This window comes from Eptatretus burgeri, chromosome 4, assembly GCF_056783735.1.
Source record: "Eptatretus burgeri isolate ZD-2024b chromosome 4, Ebu_testis_v1, whole genome shotgun sequence".
Lineage (NCBI taxonomy): Eukaryota > Metazoa > Chordata > Myxini > Myxiniformes > Myxinidae > Eptatretus > Eptatretus burgeri.
Genome location: NC_140964.1, coordinates 123,892,484 through 123,916,535, shown reverse-complemented (window position 1 = coordinate 123,916,535; position 24,052 = coordinate 123,892,484). Strand labels below are relative to the sequence as shown.

The window sequence follows — 24,052 nt, the reverse complement described above, 5'->3', positions numbered from 1 at the left end:
TCCTCTCTCTCCTCTCTCTCCTCTCTCCTCTCTCCTCTCTCTCCTCTCTCTCTCTCTCTCTCTCCTCTCTCTCCTCTCTCTCCTCTCTCTCTCTCTCTCTCTCTCTCTCTCCTCTCTCTCCTCTCTCTCCTCTCTCTCTCTCTCTCTCCTCTCTCTCCTCTCTCTCCTCTCTCTCCTCTCTCTCCTCTCTCTCCTCTCTCTCCTCTCTCTCCTCTCTCTCCTCTCTCTCCCTCTCTCTCCTCTCTCCTCTCTCTCCTCTCTCTCCTCTCTCTCCTCTCTCTCTCTCTCTCCTCTCTCTCCTCTCTCTCCTCTCTCTCCTCTCTCTCTCTCTCTCCTCTCTCTCCTCTCTCTCCTCTCTCTCCTCTCTCTCCTCTCTCTCCTCTCTCTCCTCTCTCTCCTCTCTCTCCTCTCTCTCCTCTCTCTCCTCTCTCTCCTCTCTCTCCTCTCTCTCCTCTCTCTCCTCTCTCTCCTCTCTCTCTCCTCTCTCTCCTCTCTCTCCCTCTCTCTCCTCTCTCTCCTCTCTCCTCTCTCTCCTCTCTCTCCTCTCTCTCCTCTCTCTCCTCTCTCTCCTCTCTCTCCTCTCTCTCCTCTCTCTCCTCTCTCTCCTCTCTCTCCTCTCTCTCCTCTCTCTCCTCTCTCTCTCCTCTCTCTCCTCTCTCTCCTCTCTCTCCTCTCTCTCCTCTCTCTCCTCTCTCTCCTCTCTCTGCAGTTTGTTGCTCTTTATTCTCTGTCACGTCACTCTTTCATTAGCCCCAATCTTGTCCAAATAAAAAAACACGTCCGTCATTACCCGTAGGGTAAGAATGAAACACCAATACACACTCCGTCTGCAATGCTGACTTCCATTCTCAAAACGAGTGCATCTGACTTTGAAGCTCCTCTTTGTTCTTCTGCAGGCCCTTCTCAAATAGCCAGATGCCATTGGTATTGGGGGTACAAAACGTCATCAAAATTCACAACAATGGGCCAAGGCAGATCATCTTGATCACAGATCAGTTAGTCCTTTTCCCATCGTCAGAAAGGAAATAATATCCATAATTGCAAAAGACTAAACTTTCTTCAATGAGTCAAACAGATCTCAAGAGAATTGCCATGTAATGAAAGGATTGTTCGTAAAAATCCAGCCAGCTCATAAATGACCCTCAGGGTGGGATAATCTGTATTCCACACCTGGTCTGCCCGTCATGCGAGTCGACTCATCGTGTTTGAATGTTGTACCTTTCCCTTGGTACAGAAGGTCATTCTGAATCACTATGAGCTAAGTGTTTGTGATGGAAAAGACCAAGGCTGGTGAAATCTAACTGCACAACACAACACTGTCTTTTTGCTGCAGGTTTCCGTGACCCCTGCAAAAACATAACTTGCAGTTTTGGAAGCATGTGCATATCCTCCTCTGACCGCCTATCCGCTAAGTGTGTGTGTCCCCGATCCTGCACGCGCTCTCCACCTGGGAACCCACCGGTGTGCGGCAGCGATGGCCGAGACTACGGAAGCGAGTGTGAGCTGAACCTCTACTCCTGTTCCCAGCACGTAAACGTCCACAAGAAATTTGATGGTCCTTGTGGTGAGCGTCCAGTTTTCAGGTCTTCCTTTTGAGTCTCTGTTGAACTGCTCAGAATTATCTGCAACTGAGTGGATTATTGTTAACCCAACTGAATGGATGTCTTCAATATGTTACTGTTAGTAAAAGGATACACTGCATGAGCTGTAGTGTTGCTTTCAGAATAACTTGTCAATGGTTTGTGGCCTAACTTATCCAATGACAAAAATAAATAAATTCTTGAGAGATTTAATAAAGTATCAATGTGACTGTTCCATCTGTTTATATATGCAAGATGACCCTATGTCCCTCAAAGACTCACTGAACAAACAGACAACAGCATATTATTTTCCCTTTCGCTCAGATCCCTGTGCACCTTGGCGTTCAGACGTCAGTCATTCGTGCCGGGTTGATCCGCTGCTCCGGACCCCACAGCTCACGCCTCTTCCTGACTCTTGCCCACCTGCCAGTGGCCCAGTGTGTGGAGATGACGGTCATACGTACGCATCAGAGTGTGCATTGGTGCGGACGGCGGAGGCACGTGGAGTGCCCATTGCTCGGTTGCACGCAGGGGCATGTACTTTCCAAGGTAGGCAACGGCTGTATTCTGTTTGAGTGTACCACATTTATCTGTGCAAAATGCACCTCGCACACATTTTCAGTTAAAGTTTGATAACACAGAGTATTGAGAGATGGGGCCAAAAACTATGTATAGCATGTTATCTCTAAAAGTTGCGGATGACTTGCGACAAAACGAGATGTAAGAGTTGGTTCGGAGCCAAGAACAAGCCAATTCAAGTTTTGGTTTCGGTCCGGAATCAGATCCGACCTATCGGTGGCAAACAAAATGTAAAATATTCAGCCTGGTGGAGGTATGTTCTCCAGGGAGTGCCGTTCCCTTTCACCAAGTTGTCACTCTGAGTGATTTTTCATTTGTTTGTCTGTTTGCTTGTATGCAAGATATCTCAAAAAGTTGTAGACGGATCTGGATGAAATTTTGTGGGCAGGATGGTTGTCTGACAAGGAAGAATTGATTCAATTTTGGTGAAGATCCGAATCCGGATCTGGATACGATAATTATTTAATTTTTAAAGTGATTCTTCACCATTGAGAGATCGGGTCAAAAACGAAAAAGTCCTGTACAGTATGATATTTCAAAAACGTAATGGGTCTGATATGCTCTCTTGGATCAGGCATGACGTGATGGAGGGAGATATGCGCTCTCCCAAGTGCCCTTCTAGTTGTGTGATATCATCAACAACGTGCTTTCACTCCACTTCAGGATAAAGATCTCCCTCAACTCACATCAGAGGGAATTTGCATAATCAACAAACTTGCCAAATGCCAATTTTTTGTAAGCTGACAATACCTTGCTTGCTCTTAACGAAAAATTTCTTTTCGGTCAATCAACAACGTATCCTCCAGCCTAACGTCTCTCCAAGGGAAGGCGGACATACAGTATTGATTCTCGCCCTGTTTGTCTCGCCCAAAACAACAGCGTGACAGTTTGTAGCGACATCAGGATTCAAACCCAAGCGAGACAGCTTAAAGGTGACTGCACATACCTCCAGGTTATCCTGCTAATCCTTTTTCAATAAACAAACAAATAAATATTTTTGTACTCTATATATACATTTATATGTTCACCTCATTACACATTTTTGATGCGTCTTGGACGACTCTGAGGTTCTCCGGGATAAAACTTTTTGAACACCCCAAGTACATTTGTAAAGACAATCTAAAACTTGCTCTTACAATGGCAGGATGGTCACAAACATTTTGAGATTAAAAAAAAGAAATGTTACCTCTTGTTTCAAAAACAAACAAATTGTGTTTCTTGGCCATTTCAGCCCTCACAGATGGATGAATACATATGTTGAATCAGAAAGCATCTCAAAATGCAAAGCCCGTCTGCATCCGCTTCGTACTAGAACTAAACTTGACAAAAACAATGCGAAAAAATGTAAAATATACTAATTAGTGTTCTCCATGTTCTCATAATAGAAATTTTTTGGAAAATTTGATGACAAAAGCTCAAATGGTTAATAAAGAAACACGAAAGCTTTTACAAACCCGGCTGTCTCGTGCTCCGCAGCGGCGGCTGACTGTCTGTTTTCCCTTTGATATTTTCACCCAATTATTAATTGTGACATCTGCCTGTTCTCCTAATACACAGAAGCTATTGCAAAACCCCATTTCCCACTCCCTGGCAGACAGGCTAAGGACAATGTGTTTTGAAAATTCTGAATGAATTTGCATGCCAGGTATAAAATGAATAGTTCGTGGGATGTGTTGTTGTGATGTTAGTAACTGCAATCTTTGTATCATTCTGTCTCTCTTGCATGCCCTCAGATGAATGCCGCAGCGATTGTGCTTTCAACTCCGAGTGCATGGTACGTAACGGAGTCCCAAGATGCTCGTGCGAGCGTCTGGTGTGCGACGGAATATACACTCCTGTTTGTGGAACCGACCGAATCACCTACAACAATGGGTGTGCGCGGAGGCGTGCAGAGTGCCTACAGCGAAGGGTCATCTCTGTGGCCTCCAAAGGGCCATGTGGTGCGTGAGTGCTGAATAGTTAGGTACATTGCAAAGAGCTGTGGATGGTTTTCGAGGTAGAGGTGATTGGAGCAAAAGTCCTGAATTCTCATGCATTTTAAAATAATGATGGTTGTTATTGTGTCTCTGTCTCTGTCTGTCTGTCTGTCGCTCTCTCCACTCCCTCTCTCTTTCCCTCTCAATCACTCCCCTATATCCCTACTTATAATAAATACAATGGAGTCAAAATACAACACACCTTTTACTCGATTTCACATTGAAGGCTTTTTATCCACCACATCATCCCTCGTATCCCCAATGGACCTTTCACAGAGCACACTGATTAGACACTATCAAAGGTCTCCATTAATGTTGCCTTCATGTTGCTTCCGCAATGCTCATCAGCATGTCCACTTGCTCTTGCACCATCTGGTGCTAAGAATGCACTCTCGCATGTCCTTCATCCCATGTCGTTTACCACTAACCAAAGAGTTGTTTTTGTTGTCGATGTGCCTGAACGTGTGCCTTGAGGAATTTCACCAGCACAGGTAAATCTTTCATTTTTTGCCCCCCCCCCACACCCCCTGTTCCTTCTCAGCTAATAGCTTCTCATTATATAGTTTTACTTGGATAAGATTAGAAGCTGCTATTTCGGAAATGGTGGTTTATGGACAACCACCGGTCGAATAGTTAGGTTATTGGTTTGAATCCCGTCTTCCCACTATACGTATTGATAAATTTGTCACTGGTGGTGACACCAAATTATATTTGAAGATAGCTGTTCAAGAGGAAAATATGTTTGATCAAATTAAACATGGTTGACTTCATTACAAAACTGACTAATTGCCTGCATTAAATTCAACTGTTCATTAGTTGTTACTTTTTGCATGCGGTCTTTAAGAGTTTGACCTGTTTTATCCAGTGTTTTGACAAGTCAGTCTTCTCCTGCCACCTCTACCTTTCTTGGCCTGACCCAAAATGCAACAGATTTGTCTGTTCCTGGTCCTTGCCGGGGAGTGAGCTGTGGTTTAGGAGCCATGTGCACCGTGCAAAATGGTGCCGCTACCTGTGAGTGTCTGCACGTATGCTCAACAGTCCCCTTTGAGGCTGTATGTGGCACCAACGGTCGCACATATGGTAGTCTGTGCCACCTTCGGGCGGCCGCTTGTGTTATGCGTATGGATATCCGTGTGGCTCACAGGGGGGAATGTGGTAAGTGTGGTTTGTTCCTGTCTGAAAATGCATTTGATGGAATGTGTTTTTCAAATTGTAGTTTATTTTAGGTTTACGGCACATAATCATCATGGAATTACAGTACATTATCAGCATGTGTTTTTATTAATTTATTAATTTTTTTACCATGAGGCTTACAATAACATGACTTGTTTACGTAGACACTTTAAAACAAGTGTCCACTTTTAAAATATTGTCCTTTTCCTGTGGGTTGGTGTTATACCTGGAACCTGGGAGCATAGAGTGCAACACATGACCGCAGCCACAATTTCTAATCAATGTTTCCTGCTTTGCAGACCTCTGTGGTGACTGCAAGTTTGGTGCGGTGTGCAGTGAAGTGACTGGCCTCTGTATGTGCCCTGACCAATGTGTGGAGACAAAAGTTCCCACATGCGGAACGGATGGCCTCACTTATAAAAGCGAGTGTGCACTACACATTCTGGCCTGTCTCGAGCAGAAAAACCTCTCCGTATTGTCATCTGGGAAATGTGGTCAGTGAGAATGGCATTGTGTCCATGTCTCTCTCTCTCTCTCTCTCTCTCTCTCTCTCTGTCTCTGTCTCTGTCTCTGTCTCTGTCTCTGTCTCTGTCTCTGTCTCTGTCTCTCCATAGCCACTGCAGCGAACTTAACCACAGACGCATACTTTGTGGTGCAGCATCACAACTTACACACGAGCAATGGAGTGCAGTGAAATATAATTCTCCGTTAAGTCCCGGTGAAGGGATCCAGTGACATGTGGCTCATTGAGTCGATATAGGGTGTCTCAATGTAATGTGAACAGAATTTAATATTTCACAAACTTAATTAAATAGTTGCAAAAGGGGTGATGTTGAGTGTTGCTAATACCTAACAGCAGGCATTAGTATGTGAAGAAATGAATGCACGTTATCAGTCAACTATTACCCATAAGGCAGTGAAGAATGACAATATGGCAGCGGCTCTCTTTCCCTTAAAGCAATGTTTAGATGATTTTGAAGTGCTATTGGAAATTCAAAAATGTGTGTGAGGTGCAACAAAGGTGGATACGAGAATGTGCAACCCCCTTTTCAACACAATTAACCATTTTTTAAACTTGATGCTCGTGAACTAGTTGATGTAACAAATTGTTTCTCCACACACTGAACATTGCTTCTTTTTCTTTTTTTTACAATTTTGAGTGTGTGTGTGCGTGTGTATATTTTATATAATTTATATAATATTTTTTTATATATAATATATGTATATATATATGTATATATATATATATATATATGTATATATATATATATATATATATATGTATATATATATGTATATATATATATGTATATATATATATGTATATATATATATGTATATATATATATATATATATATATATATATATATATATATATATATATATATATATATATATATATATATATATATATATATATATACATATATACAAAGAAAGACCCATCCACATCTCTCACCTGTGAACGGAGGGAATAGCCAATCAGCTCTCACCTAATCAAGTCAACCCAGGTGGCTGGGATTATATAAAACTAGTGTGGGCCCGTAGGTGCGTGCCAGTATGTGCAGCTTCGTTCCTTCGCTCTCGTAAACGACAACTGGATTGCGGCATTTTTTCAATTCGATCGGACCAACCGTATCATAAATGGCCATAACTTGGGAAACACCTGGGAAACATACTCAGGTCCCCAGCGTCAATTGTGACGTCATATCAAACGAAGAAGAAGAAGAATTGTGACCCCCCCTCTCTCTCGCCCCCCCTCTCTCCCTCCTAGTCCCTCCCCTCCTCTCTCGCCCCCTCCTCTCTCGCCCCCTCCTCTCTCGCCCCCTCCTCTCTCCCCCTCTCTTGAATTGTGACGCCCCCTCTCTCTCACTCCCCTCTCTCGCCCCCTCTCTTGCCCCTCTCCCCCTCTCTCGCCCTCCTCTCTTTCCCCTCCTCTCTCCCCCTCCTCTCTCCCCCTCCTCTCTCGTCCCTCTCTCTGCAAATGTATTCACAAATGTCTTCGAAGCACAACAATTAATTCAAACCTTGGGAAAAAAACAGCTTTCAAACTCTTGGGAAACAGCTGTTTCCCCTGGGAAAATTCAAACCTTGGGATTAATTAATAATTTGAACAATTAATTCAAACCTTGGGAAAAAAAACAGCTTTCAAACCCTTGGGAAACAGCTGTTTCCCTTGGGAAAATTCAAACCTTGGGATTAATTAATTTGAACAATTAATTCAAACCTTGGGAAAAAACAGCTTTCAAACCCTTGGGAAACTGCTGTTTCCCTTGGGAAAATTCAAACCTTGGGATTAATTAATTTGAACAATTTATTCAAACCTTGGGAAAAACAGCTTTCAAACCTTGGGAAACACTTGGGAAACAGCTGAAACGGATGAAGAACGATATCAAACCTTGAAAAGGCACATACTCAGGTCCCCATTGTCGATTGTGACGTCATATCAAACGAAGAAGAAGAAGAATTGTGACGTCAATCATGCAAAAATAAATAAATAAATAAATAAAATTAATTGTGACGGCATTCGTGACGTCATAGCACCGTGTCCTGTCATTGGTTGACAGACGTTATTGGTCATTATTGGTTGACAGACAATATATAGGTCGTGATTGGTTGACAGACATTGGCCATTGTAGCATGTTATTCTTTTTATTACTGCCAATTATTGTGCTATTATTATTATTATTAATATGCTGTTATCATTATTCTGAGATATCTTTGGGAAAAAATGGCATGATAAGGTGGAACGACACTTCAGCTGCGATATATACACCTTTCCAACACTGAAAAAAACAATAAAATGGCTGTAACTTGGGAACCGCTCGTTCGATTAATATCAAACCTTGAAAAGGCACATCCGCGGGTCCTCCGCAATATTCCTGGCAAGTTTTAGTCAGATCGGGCCAGCGGTTGTCGAGAAACGGCGGTCGCAGACACGCACACACACACATTGCTGGAATTATAGATAGATCTTGACCCCTCCCACACTCCTCCAGCTGAAGATCCTGTGGAAAGCAACCCAATAAGACTTACACAAGGTAAGTGCTATGTTGTTTCAAACCCTTCCCAGAGTTGCTCAACAACTATAAAGACATTCACACAAAGTACACACACTCAAATCCCATTGCTTCCCACTCCCCTCAGCTGCCGGACTGGTTTCATCACCTATTGGCGAATCATCAGCGAAAGCGTAGACAGCAATGCATACCAATGAGACTCCCAAGCATGTACCACGTGGTATCAAATATATACATATATATTATACACAACATGGCGAAGAGTATGTGGACACCTGCTTGTCCAACATCTCATAACATTATCTTGGGCATTAATATGGAGTCGGTATCCACTTTGCTGCTATAACAGCCTCCACTCTGCTGGGAAGGCTTTCCACGAGATGTTGGAACATTGCTGCGGGGATTTGCTTCCATTCAGCCACAAGAGTATGAGTGAGGTCGGGCACTGATTTTGGGCGATTCGGTCTGGCTCGCAGTTGGTGTTCCAATTCATCCCAAAGGTGTTCGATGGGGTTGAAGTCAGGGCTCTGTGCGGGCCAGTCAAGTTCTTCCACATCGATCTCGACAGACCATTTCTGTGTGGACCTGGCTTTGTGCACAGGGGCATTGTTATGCTGAAATATGAAAGGGCCTTCCTCAAACTGTTGTCACAAAGTTGGAAGCACAGAATCATCTAGAATGTCATTGTATGCTGTAGTATGAAGATTTTCCTTCACTGTAACTAAGGAGTCCAGCCTGAACCATGGAAAACAGCCCCAGACCATTATTCCTCCTCCACCAAACTTTACAGTTGACACTATACATTCGGGCAGGTGGCGTTTTCCTGGCATCCACCAAACCCAGATTCGTCCATCGGACTGCCAGATGGTGAAGCGTGATTCATCACTCCAGAGAATGCGTTTCCACTGCTCCAGAGCCCAATGGCAGTGAGAGCTTTACAACACTCCAGCTGAAGCTTGGCACTGCGCATGGTGATTGTAGGTCTGTGTGTGGCTCCTCGGCCATGGAAACACATTTCATGAAGTTTTCTACGAACAATGTTTGTGTTAACGTTGCTTCCAGAGTCAGTTTGAAACTTGGGCGTGAGTATTGCAACCGACGACAGACGATTTTTCTGCACTACACGCTTCACCACTCGGCGGTCCTATTCTGTGAGCTTGGTGGTCAATGGGGTTGAAGTTCGTGGCTGAGCTGTTGTTGCTCCGAGGCGTTTCCACTTCACAATAACAGCGCTTACAGTTGATCGGGGCAGCTCTAGCAGGGCAGAAATTTGATGAACTGACGTGTTGGAAAGGAAAGGACGTGCCATGTTGAAAGTCACTTCGCTCTTCAGTGTGGCCCATTCTACTGCCAATGTTTATCTATGGAGATTGCATGGCTGTGTGCTTGATTTTGTCCACCTGTCAGCAATGGGTGTGGCTGAAATAACCGAATCCACTAATTACAAGGGGTGTCCACATACTTTTGGCCATGTTGTGTATGTGTGTGTATATAATATATATATATATATATATATATATATATATATATATATATATATATATATATATATATATATATATATATATATACACACATTAGCAAATGCCACCCATCACTTCACTGATGGGAATACTAAGTGGGGGGAGAGTGAGAAGGTGGAGGTGGAAAGAGAGAGGAGGGAGGATGATTGATGAGGGAGGGTGAGTGAGGAGGTGTGTGGGAAGGGAGGGCAGACGTGCGGGGATCGTTAATTACGATTCATGGCATCTCATCAAAATGATTCTACATCTAATAACAGTGAAGATGGAAACAAAATAATGTCTGAAATCCATTTTCTATCGGTCAGTATATGCCCATATCGCAGTAGTTCTGGCAGGAATTTGGCCACAGTGCCACCGATAACTCTCCTACTCTTCGTGACGAACACAATGAGGATCTTTAACGTCCACCAACTGATGTTGTTCGACGGGATGCCTACTTTAACGTCCATTGGAAGGATGGCACACACACACATTGGTGATTCACCCAGTCTGTGAAACATGGGGATGACATTTTATTGCTGGGTCAGGATTCATAACCCCAGGCTAGACAGCTTAGAGATGAGTGTGGGTACCTCGAGCCCATCCTGCCAGCCAATGTCCTATCATAATACACTGTCAATTAACTATCTGTGATTCCATGCGGTGTTTATCCGTTTTAAATGTATCTCGTTGGGTATCATGTCTTCTGGTTGAATGGCAAACTTTGCCTCTGTGGGAGCTTTTCACAGCATGGGAAGCACCTGCCAGAAACAGGAGACAGCAAAATGCACAAACGCACAGACAGACACCACACTTCGCATTATGTATGTATGTATGTACGTATGTAGTGTAGTGTTTGACAGATAAAGTCTGTGTTCATTTTAATGAGACACCCTGTACATACTGCTGGATTTTTTTTGTAGGCAGATGTTAAGAAGTTTGACTGACCACAGTCATTTCTAAAACTCAAGTCCCGATATGAGAGTGACATTTTGACCCACACCGCCTTTCAATATATTCCCCTTCCCTGCCCTCCCCTCCATTCTTCATTCATTTTATCAACTTTTATTTTCTCTCCCTCCCCATTCCCCCAACTTGTATAATATGTTAATCACTCTGAATGATTCCAATTAATCGCCCATCCTTATAATCTCTATCCCCTTGCCCCTCACCAGAACTGTGTGGTGGAAAAGTGTGCAAGTATGGTGGGATGTGTAAACAAGGCAAGTGTGTTTGTCCATCGTGCCAGGGTGTTGCCTCTGCTCCTGTTTGTGGCACCGATGGAGTCACTTATTCAGATGCCTGTCGGCTGCGGTCCACAGCTTGTGCACACCGCAAGACCCTGGGGATTGCATCGTACAGGGCCTGCAATGGTATGTGAGGGTCTTCTGCGTGATCTTAACCACAGCTGCTCTATTGGGCACAAACTGGAGAAACTGCCGTCCTAATTTACGTAGCTTCATCAAATACTTTGAATCCATAAAATAAGACAAAATCATTTGAAACATCAATCTCTCCAATATGAATTTCTCAAACATCCAATTAAACTCGCAACTAATTATTTTATAAGACACATCACACACTTTTGATATGCAGTATTTCATTGCTTCCTGAATAGTGATTAGCCTTCACGCAAGGACAGCCATGAACAAAAAGTTAGTTTTGGTGATATGCCGTTGGTGTCCTTTCCACTGTTGTTCACTGCCTTCCTTAAACTGGGTATGGACTTGCAGCAGGATGGCCAACTTGGTGCTGTTATTGTCATCTTGAAGTTTGTTTACAATCGTCTTATTGGCCTGACAATGGTCGCGCAGAGCTATCGTGTGTCTGGCTGCCTTTGCTGGCAGCACACAGTGATGAGAGATACGTCAGCAACAGGTTAACGTTTTCAACCATTGAAATGGCATTGGTTTATTAACTCCGCCACCGAAGGTGGAGGAGGGTATGTTTTCACCCCTGTTTGTCTGTCTGTCTCTCTGTTTCTCTGTGAACAGGATATCTCAAAAGATTATAGACGGGTTTGTACCAAACTTCGTGGACAGGTTCGTTGTGTGACAGGGACGAATTGGTTAGATTTTGGTGAAGATCCGGATCCGGCCCATCAGTGGCATACAAAACATAAACTGTTCAGTCTGTCGGAGGTATGCGCTCTACCGACTGTCATTCTAGTTGGGTTTGGTTTAGTCTGGCGTTCATATATCACATGATAATATCTGGAAAGGCCTTTCTAATATGGCCACATTCCATGAATGGACTTCACATTGGATATTCTGGTCAACTGCCATCAGTGAAAATTCAATACACCCAAACAGATGAGGTGTCGTCCACCAGACGGCGGTATCCTTGGGTTAACCTGAGGCGGTCCCTTTGGGTGGGTGCCTGGAATGTCCTATCCCTAAGAGAGGATGATCACCTGTCTCTGTTATCATCTGAGCTCAAGCGTTTGGACATCGGGATTGCAGCTCTCTCTGAGGTTCGGAGACCGGATTGCGGAGAGATAATGGTGGGTGGTTACACCTACTATTGGTCTGGTCGCTCTGATGGTTACCATACCCAAGGAGTTGCTGTAGCTGTGTCCAATAAGCTGACCCCAATGATAATTGAGGTAACACCGGTCAACGAGCGTATTATGAGATTAAGGATTCGTCACTCCTTAGGTGTCATTTCCCTGGTCTCTGTTTATGCTCCGACTGAGGCGAGTGATCTCACTGTGAAGGATGCACTCTACGCCACGCTCGAGTCTGTGGTTGATCAGTGCCCCAGACGAGATACACTTCTAGTCTTGGGGGATTTCAATGCATCGACTGGAACTGATAGGGACGGTTATGAGGTGTGTGTTGGTCCCCATGGGTCAGGAACTATGAACCAGAATGGCACTAAGTTCCTTGACTTTGCAAGAAGTCATGGACTTAGGGTGGCTGGTTCATGGTTTCAGCGCCCACAAGCTCATCGCTGGACTTGGTATTCCAACGCTGGCGGTGTGGCAAAGGAGATTGACCATGTCCTCATTGACGGCCGTTGGAGGATGATCCAGAACTGCAGGGTCTACCGGAGTGCTCAGTTCCTCAATACTGACCACAGGCTTGTTGTAGCAACTCTAAAGCTGCACCTTAAATCCTGGAGAATGGTACCATCCCAGCCGAGGCTGGATGTTGCCAAGCTCAGGGATGAGAGAGTAGCTGAGGAGTTTGCGAACAGGCTGAGTGGACACTTGGGGGGTCTCGGTGCTTTGGGGGTCCTGAAGAGTTGTGGAGCGCCTTCAAGACTACCGTCCTTGATGTTGCCGGTGGATGCCTTGGAGCTCACCGCAGGGCAAAGAAGAATTTTGTCTCTCAAGGGACACTGGATACCATTGACCAGAGTCGCAGGGCCAGGCTGAATGGCAGAGCTGAGCTGTTCAGGGAGCTGAGGCGTAAAACTGTACGTGCACTGAGGGTGGACAAGGAGGCCTATGTGCGAGGAATCTGTGAGGGGGTAGAGCATCACCTGTGGACAGGTGATTCTCGTCCCGCTTACAGGGGAATTCGCGCATTACATTCATCCAAGCCCACCCCTCGGAGCACTACAGTTCGAGCAGAGAGTGGTAGGCTCTTGACAGAGGAGTCTGAAGTGAAGGCCCGCTGGGCCGGTTACTTTGAGCGGTTGTACCAGGCTGATCCCCCAACTGTCGAGTTGGACGTCAAGGGTGTTACAATCCCTGTTGCTGACCCTCGAATCAACTGTGGTCCACCTACGCTTGTGGAAACACGGGCTGCGGTGAACCAGTTGAAACGGGGCAAAGCTCCAGGGATCTGTGGCATCCATGCCGAACTTCTCAAGGCTGGTGGAAATGCTGCACTCGTGTCGTTGCATGCAGTTTTGTGCTCTGCCTGGAACACAGGCATCATCCCAACTGACTGGAAGAGGGGCCTTGTTGTCCCTCTCTGGAAAGGGAAGGGTGATCGCCAAGACTGCAACAACTACCGAGGGGTGACGCTGCTCTCAGTGCCGGGCAAGGTCTTTGCTCTGATAATTCTCGATCGGGTTCGCCACCATCTGCTTGAGCACCAGCGTCCAGAGCAGTCAGGCTTTACACCAAAGAGGTCAACGATTGACCGTATCCTTGCACTTCGTGTCCTCACCGAACGCAGACGAGAGTTTCGGCAGGGGCTGCTTGCAGCCTATGTTGATCTCTGTAAAGCGTTCGATTCAGTGAATCGGGATGTCCTCTGGAGGATTCTTGGTCTTCGTGGGGTGCCACCAAAACTGATCGATCTGATGTCTGAACTCTACTCTGGTACTGAGAGTGCTGTGAAGTGTGGTGGTACCATCTCTGACTTATTTCCAGTTGTTACTGGAGTTCGTCAGGGATGTGTACTTGCCCCCACACTTTTCAGCACTTGTATTGACTGGATTCTAGGGAGGATGTCGGAGAGATCAAGTTGCGGTGCATCATTTGGGAATGTCAAGATCTCGGACGTTGACTTTGCAGATGATGCAGTCATCTTTGCAGAGACTTTAGACATCCTCTTGGGGGCCCTCGAGGTGCTGAATGAGGAGTCGGAGCCGTTGGGATTACGGGTTTCTTGGGTCAAAACTAAGATCCAGGCTTTCGGTGACATCTTGGATGCTGCTGTCCTGTCTGTGTCTGTTTGTGGTGAGGATGTTGAGGTCGTGGAGAGATTCACTTACCTTGGCAGTGATATTCATGTCTCTGCTGGCTGCGAGTCAGAGGTCAATAGACGTCTGGGTCGGGCCTGGGGAGTCATGGATTCACTGGATCATGGGGTGTGGCGCTGCCGGTACCTGTGCGGGAGGACAAAAGTCCGAGTCTTCAGGTCCTTGGTACTTCCAGTCTTGCTCTCTGGGTGCGAGACTTGGACTCTGACCAAGGATCTGAGACGGAGACTTAATTCCTTTGGTACCAGGTCTCTTCGGAGAATCCTTGGCTATCGCTGGTCGGATTTTGTGTCCAACGAGCGGTTGCTGAGAGAGACTCGGATGAGATTTGTTACCTGCATAGTCCGTGAGCGTCAGTTGCGACTGTATGGACATGTGGCTCGTTTTCCTGACTCTGATCCTGCTCACCAGATTCTCTCAGCGAGGGAGTCTCATGAGTGGAGGAGGCCAGTGGGTCGACCACGTGCCTCATGGTTGCAACAGGTTGACCATCATCTCAAGGAGATGGGGATGGGCCTGGCATCTGCCTGGGGGATGGCCAGACGGAGGCCCCTGGAGTACCGGCGGAAAGTGGACGCAGCGACGTGCTGTTCTGGCACATGCTCCCATGCCTGACCTGACCTGACCAAACAGATTAGGAAGGCCAAAAATAGAGCCAAATTTTATATTTTATGAAAATGAAAACGAAATAACAAGACATCTGGAATAGTGACACAGAATATGGCTGTTTACCCAGGCCAACTCGATGACCATCTGCCCTCTCATAAAAGGATTGGTGAACCATCTCGAACCATCTCCCCTGCACCTGATATTTATTCCGCCTGGGAATACTTTCCCAAAGGCTTAAATTCTCTCTTGTACCAGTTTATCCCATCCTACCTGTGGCTTTCCGATCCATCCTCTAGGCCCTGGTACACTGAATCCTGAAGACAAGACAGAAAACACCACCTTGCAAATCTCAAGGCTGAAATCTGCAACCACTTTCCTTCCTCCAAGTCACGGTGGCACCATATCAAGTCTGTCTCTGGAGTTTTCTCCCCCTCCACCCCTCCCTCACCTCAAACAGCGTTATTGCAGACTCAGCCCAAGATAAGGCAGACTGTCTGAGCACTGTTTACTGTTTATGTGTATGTTTTTACACGTAGAGTCGATGCTTGTGGAGGATCTGGAACATAGAGCAGAAAAGGACATAACAGAACATTTCAGCTTCCTATCACCCTCATCTAAAAGAATGTTGCAAAAACAGATCCCATCAACTGCCTCTTCTTGCTGTGTTTGTGTTTTTGCATCCAGCTTGTTCACCCATTGTGTCTTTCCCCCACCCAGCTTTAATCTCATTCTTCCCCTTGTCTGTTCTTCCTCCAAATGCTCCTCCGTTGTGTCCCACTACTCCACTATTGGTGTCCCTCCTCCATTTCACGATGTTCTTATTCTATTATGTTGTTGTCCCTTCTGTGTTCAAGCTCTTCCATGAGCCTCAAGCTTGTATTTAGAGATCAGTGAGATTACTTCCAATTACAACTGAAAGTCGCAGAATCCATAATTACTGCTGACGTCAAGTATTTCCTGTCTTCAAACTTCCTGATCTCTGACCATCGGTTTGGTTTCCATCCCAGTCACTTGACTGTGGCTATACTAATGCTCCTTTCTCAGCAATGGTTGGAGGCCCAAAATCTCAATCAAGAAGTCAGGACCATCTCTCTGAACATTGCCCATCCCACTGTTCAGCGGACAGCAGCTACATCTCCCTCTGCTGATCTGATCTGCAATTGACTGGATGCTGATCTGATAGATGGAACATGTTGTTCAATCCTGGAAACTCTCACCGTCTCATCCTGTTGCTCCAGAGGGATTTGTACTGTACTGAGTTGGGAGATGCTTAGCAGGCAGACACGAAGCGGAGGAACAGTCGAGCCGGGCTGTGTTGCACGAGTGCGAGCCAGGGCGTACTGTGCCCGCGGCTCTCCTTTATTCCGTACGCGGTACACTCACGAGCCGGCCGACTCCAGTATTACTACCACGCCTCAGACGGCGTGCACACCTCATATCCCTCGCCGAACCCCACGACCACTCCTCCAACCATCACGCCCATCATGCATCATCATCATGCCCCTCCCCGCGGGCATGACTACACCACACTCCTCCCTCCTAAAAGTATGATTATTAAATGATCAGTATTATAAGAAGCATGCAGAACACGAAGGATTTCGTATAATAATCATGGAAATAAAATGAAAATAACAAAGTATAATAGCACATCACATCATATAATGCGTGGAAGCGAGCTACTGGAGAAGCACAGCAGCACGACTCAGCAAACCCGCCCCCAGGCAGACCTGAAACAGATAAACCTTTCGAGGCCGGACCCCGCTGTCTGGAACCCGCGGCGCCACCGCCAGACCCAACCGACCTTGGTGGGGGCGCTGAACAGCACCCTTTGCCGGAAGCAACAAATACTCCCCAACCTTCATGCACCATAATCAGTTAAGATTCCACCGCATGGCCAAAACGGCCTTGAGCGCACCCAGAGAGCCACGCCCCAGGCGCCAGGCACGTCTGACCTCGCTGAAAGCAGAGGTGGGGGTAACGCCGACCAGCGCACGAGTCCCGGCCCCGAGTCGATCTCCGAGACCCACACGGCAGTTAGACAGTAGTAATTCCATTTAAACCCCACTTCAACCATAAGCTCGTTATAAATCAATAGGAATAACATTCGAAGCATCGTAAATTCATTTTTCCGTACAGCGCGCTTTTTGATAAAATCCCAGCACATGACAAAGCAATTACCTGCGGCCTGGAGCAACTGGAGGCTAACAAACCTTCTTTATTCGCCCCCACATCACATTGACCATAATCCAACTCCCATTGACTGATCTCCGCCACATCCACTTTTACATGAGAACTGCTGGCATTTATTTCAACAACGTTAAACTGCATCACTAGAGCAAGGAAAAACACATATGCCATGAACAACAACCCACAACCCACATCACGAGTCCGCTTCTTGGTTGTCGACTTGATGCTGCGACTCGCGACTCCCTTTAACGCCACGGGCCCACCGCCACCTGTTGAAGCTGCCTGAACCACACCGATGCGCATTGCCTCACGAACCTTGCCACAGCGCGGGAACTCATCGCGAACGAAGCGCGGGAACTCATCGCGAAAGCTGATATGGCTCTCGCCGCTCCTGGAGCGCACCTCATCGCCGCAGGCAGCAACGAACGGTGGCTCCCGCTGCATCGACGCGGCCCCCGCCGCCAGCGCCTCGCCCTCGGTATTCGACGAAGGTCTCGAAGAGAGCACTGGCACATCTGGAGGCACGAACCGGAACCCGTTCCGACCCAAAAGGGTCCGGCTCGCCGAGCCCGGCTCCTGCTCCGGCTCGCCGGCATCATCATGCCCCGGCTGCAGGCTGATCTCCAGGTCACTGGGGTCCTGCTGCGGTGCCCCATCGCTCCCGGTGCGCTCGTGCTGCGGTGCCCCTTCGCTCCCGGTGCGCTCGTGCTGCGGTGCCCCTTCGCTCCCGGTGCGCTCGTGCTGCGGTGCCCCTTCGCTCCCGGTGCGACCGTGCTGCGGTGCGCGCTCTCGTCCCGCACCGCTAGGCGTGCGAGCACCCTGCGGCACTTGAGCCATCGCGCGGACTTGCGCGGTCACCGGTGTCTGCTCGATAGATGAAACAGTCGCGATCGCCGAGTCGAATGTGATGTCGGTCAATGGCTGCTCGCAGACAATGTCAATGGCTGCTCGCAGACCAGAAATAAAATGATCTCTGAACCGTGCCGGATGCTCCTCTGCCGTGAATTTGCACGGCACAGCCGAATGCGATGCGCGGCCAGCACGAGTGGACTCAACTCGACACCCGATCCGTGCCTCGCTCACTTCCCCCCCCCCTGCCACTGATCTTGTCATTTCCGGATCAATCGCAAGCAGGGTTCGACGCGGGACGGAAGGATCGCCTTGCACACCGCCATCTATGACCGTAACAATGGGCGATGACCCTCGGCCCACACACCGCAGACGACCTCGAGAGCCCAGACCGCCGTCCGAGTGACTGCATTGCCACGCTCGCCCACGACCCGCGCCGCAGACCGTGCGCATGGCCGTGCGTGCCTGGCCTATCGCGATGACCCCTAGACCATCTGCTGTGTCCCGACCATCGAGACCTCGGATATTCTCCAGAGCTTGCGCGACGTCCAACGCCGCGTTCGAGCCGAAACGCGTATCCTCGACAAAACGAACAAGAAAATGAACCAAATGAACGAACGTTGCCCACTCGACGTGGCCGAAGTAGATTCCGACGAAGGCGGGCACGCGTACGTTTGCCATGCACCGACCCTTTGCCATGTTCGCGCCGGCGAGACCTTTGGCTCCGTAGCCTGGAACCGCACGGGTCATTTGCCGCCCTTACACACGTCGATCCGCCGATCCTCGTCGCCACTGTACTGTACTGAGTTGGGAGATGCTTAGCAGGCAGACACGAAGCGGAGGAACAGTCGAGCCGGGCTGTGTTGCACGAGTGCGAGCCAGGGCGTACTGTGCCCGCGGCTCTCCTTTATTCCGTACGCGGTACACTCACGAGCCGGCCGACTCCAGTATTACTACCACGCCTCAGACGGCGTGCACACCTCATATCCCTCGCCGAACCCCACGACCACTCCTCCAACCATCACGCCCATCATGCATCATCATCATGCCCCTCCCCGCGGGCATGACTACACCACAGGATTGTCAGAACCAGGGCGAGGGTATGCAATCTCTTATTGCTGTTTCTACATATTAAGCCTCCCCCTAAAGGATAGGGAGAGGCTTATACCTGTTGAAGGATTTGTTTCTACAATTAGTGCCCCCAATTTGTAATGGTACTTCATAGTTTCGTAGACCCCCCTCAGAGTACTAAACCAACATTTAGGTTTTTGTTTTTTTTTCTTCCTTTATTTTTCTGCCAATGTCTGAGCTGTATTTCAGAGCCCGCTGAGATTTTTGGAATAAATTTTTGCATCAATAATAGGAATCAAAAGTATGTGAGATTGACATAATGCTTTTTCACCTTGAATGAGTTTTTGAGGTCATGACCAAATTACAGACAATTTAACATTTTCACCATAATTTAGCAAAGGTTTGTCTGATCAGAAAGAAATTGCTCACTCTCGATCGCCTCCAGAATGCCACATTTGCACTTGATTTGCATCATACCCCTCCAAGTTAAACGTCAAAGTCAAATGGCGGTCTGAAAAAAATGTGTTTTTTTTTGTTGCCAATGCTCCATTTTGCCAATTCGGAATCCGAAAGACTGCTTGGCCTTCCAAGATGTCCTTACATCATAATAGTATACCTGTAGTGATGTTGTGCACTTGATATTTGATTAGTGTCCTTGATATACTTTTTTGGTTTGTGACCGAATGAACTAAAAACACCTTTTTGTGACTTGTGATTAAAATACATGAGTGAGCATCAATGTACGTGTCTTCATATTAAAGCTAATATGAAAGTAATGACTTAATCACTCATTATAGTACATTCATTAAAGGTAAAGTTTACTTGTTTTGTACCGTTTTCTTGAACGCAATTTGTTATATTATATTTCTGAAAACAGTTAGTGCAAGCATTTTATGAAACTTTGAACAAATTGCAACAAAAAGTATCTCTGTTGTTTTTATACTCATGATTATGTCCTCCATCACATATAAAAAGTCTTTCTATGGTATCCTTTCCACATCTTTCTATGGTATCTCTTTTTGGTATTTGGTATTCAATGGTATTTGCCAGACCAAACTCTCTTTCTATGGTATCCAAGGCCATCTCCACTCATGGCTCGCAGACTTCTTCTCCTGTCGCAGCCAATGTGTGGTCCCAACTGGAGTACTCTCATCCCCTCTTCCGCTCCAGGCTGGAGTTCCTCAAGGCAGTGTTCTTGGCCCTGTGCTTTTTCTAGTTTTCATCAATGATATCTCTCACTCTGGAAAATCCACTTTATCTCTTTGCTGATGATGCCACATTCTGCTGTACCATCTGTCATCCCTCAGATCGTCAAGCAGCAGACTCTTCGCTCTCTGCAGATCTGGAAAAAATCACAAGCTGGTCCAACACTTGGAACATGTCTTTCAATCCTGACAAATCTCGCACTCTCACTATGTCTCTCCGAAAGGACCATCTGCAAAACCCCCATCTACTTTCTCAACAATCCTCTTGAAAAAGTCCTTTCAGTCAAGCTTTTGGGACTCACTGTCTGTCATGATCTTTCTTTGGAAAGCCACACTTCCAAGCTTGCCTCCAAAGCCAGTTGCCGATTCACCATTCTCCATCATGCAAAGTCCTTCCTCGGCCCATCTGAGCTCCTGAGCATGTACAAATATTTCATCCGCAGCCTGATGGAGTACTGCTCTCCCCCTAGGCTGGTGCTCCCGCTTCAAACCTTTCTCAGCTTCATGCTGTGGAAACCAAGGCATTTAGGATCATTGGTATCTCCCGCAATGAGGCTGAGTCTTTGGGTCTCTCACTCTCTCATCGCAGGCAGGTCAGTGGTCTTTCTGTCTTCTCCTGTCTCCTCTCCTGCCTAGCCCCCTGCTCTGTCTGAGATCTGTCCCCCCATATTCCTCAGGGTGCTCAATGTCTGCCAGAAAACCCCTTCTTGTAAAACTACCAACATCAAGAATCACTGCTCACCTTCATTCTTTCATTCCTCTTTTTTTCTGCCTATGGAACAAACTCCCACACACTCTTCAATCCCACTCTACCCTCCAGGTCTTCAAAACAGCTGTTCACCACCATCTCTTATCTTCCCCCATCCAAAACCATGATCTTTTCTACCCCATTTAATCCACACCAAACCAAATCCAACCTAACCCTTCAAATTCCCTGCTTTCCTTCCCGAAAGTCCCTGTCGTGTTCATCTTGTTCACCCCCTATACCCCGTCCTATCCCTCTCCCTTCCTCAGATCTCCTCATGTCTCTGTTCCCCACTGTTTTGTGCTTCCCTCTCTCACCCCTCTTACCTCCTGCTCCCCTTGTTGTACGTTCCGTGCGTTAGCTCTTATACGAGCCTCGACATTGTAAAAAAAAAAAAAAAAGCACACCAAAACCACCACCGGTTCATCCAAATTTGTAACTTTTTGAAAACTATGTAATTCATCAAAAAAAAGAATTATTCGGTTCATTGATTCATCAATAAATCAAAAATACCCTTTATAGCCAAATGACTTGGTCGCTGTCGTGTCCAAATATCAGTTTCCTCGCTCAAAAGGTGCCTTAGATATTGCCCAGATGAGAAATAAAATAAATCATTAATAAATAAATCGATAAATATTAAGTAATTAATCAATTTGTTTTTTTTCATCAAAAAATAAAAATTAACGTTTTTGCCAAAGCATATCTTCACTTGTGTTCCCAAATTCCAGCTTCTGAGCTCAAAGGATGACTGAGATATGACCCAGACAAACAAACAAGAAAACAAACAAATGGAGTAAATAAAGAGGACTCCCTTCCTTCGGTGCCCGGCGATGACGTCATGTATCACCTGGATATGGAATTAGGAAGGAGCGGTGGACAACACAAATATTCAACATTGACATTAACTGGCAGACAAGTGATGACAAGTTATCTTCACCAAATGCCAACTGTGTCGTGTTTGTACAACTTGATTCTCTGCAGTTTCCACAAGCAGGAGTGCACTCGACATCATGATTCTTGCATGTGCACCCCCAAGCTGCTGCAGTCAGTCTGCCAGGTGCACCTGATGACCCACAGCAGCTCCTCAGGAGCAGGAGCTCGGTCTGTCTGGAGAGGAACAAGCCCCTCGTCGCTTTCCTGCCATCCCCACTCTTTTAGAAGGAGCCCATCCCCAGATTCCTTCCACTCTTGAACCTGAAAGAACACACCGAGGCTGTGGTACTTTGCTGCTGCTGATGTAGGTGCTTAGCTCTGTAGTTGAATCTGAGATGTGCTGGAAGCCACCTTCTCGCAGAACCTCTTGCGCCGCAGAGAGTCTACCCTTTTGCTGGGTTTCCCAATGCAGAGGATCACCAAGGCTTTCTCTCCTGCAGCTACATCACTGGTAAATGCTGACTACGCATCCAACACCTTTGTTTATTCTCAGAAGTGACTGCTTGTCTTGAATTTATGGAGGAACACTCCTTTCCCAATCCCATGGAGGTGATATGTTGTGTCATATCGAAGGACAGCATGGAGGAAGAGTATGGGTTTGCATATGTCCGGACCAAGCTGTTCTTCGACCACTTATATGTTCCAAATGTGAGGGTTCTTTGTGTTCTTATTGGGCTCTGGGTGGAAAAACAGGTCATGAGACTCTAAGCTTGCATGGTAGCACAGTAAGACGAGGACGTCTGTGTCATCGCCGATCAGCACACTTGGTGACTGGAGCAGACTCCGCAGCCTTCTGCACAACCAGATCATCGGCATCTCTTGAAGCATGGTGTGTCTGACAGTTCCTTCATATGCTTTCCCACAATCCAACAAATAAAAATACACTGATTTCAGTACTTTCTCCTAATCGGATTTCTCAAGACTTTTTCATAGAGGACACCTTCCTCGGTATGATACAAGTGAGAGAGAGCTTTTGATGCAATTTGTTCGAAGTCGTGGCACATAATGCCTGTACTAATTGTTGAGATAGCTTCTTTCGTGAACCCTGCTCGGAGTTTAATTTTAACCCCCAAACAATTTAATTAGGTTTTATGCTCGAAACAACCGAAGCGACAAAACATTTTGATGTGCTCCTCTTCCTTTTGTTTTGCGAAGAAATCCATAACTGCAACTTTTCATCGATTAAAAGGCCAAAAAGCTTCTCCGCACTCTTACATAGTTTATCCAGCCTATCAGACAACAATAGAACACAACAAGTAATAACGGTGTCAAAGAAATTGACGGTTGAAGAAACTGCTCTAACTGGTGGGGAATGTTCCACGACTATGATGTCATGAGCAGCAACATGGGATGCAAATAATTTGGGGGCAATCTTCAGGCCTCCTACATTCACTTACTTCTTTGAAGATAAATCAAATGTGCAATTTATCACAAATTGAATCATTTCAAACTTTATTGTTTCAATTTGTCTTGGAACAATAACCTTTGTTTGTTTTTTGTTTTTTTTTACCTTTAAGTAGCACATTCTGAATTGGCCTTTGAAGCCTTTTTTGTTGTTTTTTCCCAAAAGTTTTTCTTTTTATCTACAGAGGAACGCACATTGGAGGATGTAATTTCACTCACTTTTTCCAATAGTGAATATCAATTTTCAAAGTATTTCCATCATTCAGGAGGATATGCCATCGGAAAGCTTATTGATAGATAATATACCGACGGCACGTGTGGTGTGCATGCACAGAGTGTGACAGAAGCCAAGGTTTGGCCTCGTATAACTCCTGCCAAGAGAGGCGTTGCCGGCTTTTTGGCGGCGAATGGGAAATGGCTTCGCAAGGCGCCGATGGTCATTGCACCTGTCTGCAAAACTGCCGCTTCTCTCCCTCTGATCCTGTAGGTGGTGGGCAGTTTATCCCATTCATAATTTTTGGATACAAAATGGAGGCTCATGTAAGAGTCAGGTGACAGA

At 46.4% G+C, this 24,052-nt stretch overlaps 1 protein-coding gene across 6 annotated transcripts in view; it reads left to right on the top strand.

Annotated features, from left to right (window-relative positions):
- Window positions 1–24,052, top strand: part of AGRN (agrin) — a 155,669-nt gene that overhangs the window by 46,313 nt on the left and 85,304 nt on the right. For all 6 annotated transcript variants that reach the window (XR_015056767.1, XM_085876127.1, XM_085876125.1 and 3 more), the window contains exons 5-11: window positions 1,334–1,564; window positions 1,905–2,129; window positions 3,893–4,099; window positions 5,066–5,290; window positions 5,608–5,802; window positions 11,007–11,204; window positions 23,828–23,976. Coding sequence is in view for 5 of the 6 variants with exons in the window: in XM_085876127.1 (XP_085732253.1) it covers window positions 1,334–1,564; window positions 1,905–2,129; window positions 3,893–4,099; window positions 5,066–5,290; window positions 5,608–5,802; window positions 11,007–11,204; window positions 23,828–23,976 (1,430 nt within the window). In the remaining variant the exon portion in view is untranslated. The remainder of the gene's footprint in view (window positions 1–1,333; window positions 1,565–1,904; window positions 2,130–3,892; window positions 4,100–5,065; window positions 5,291–5,607; window positions 5,803–11,006; window positions 11,205–23,827; window positions 23,977–24,052) is intronic.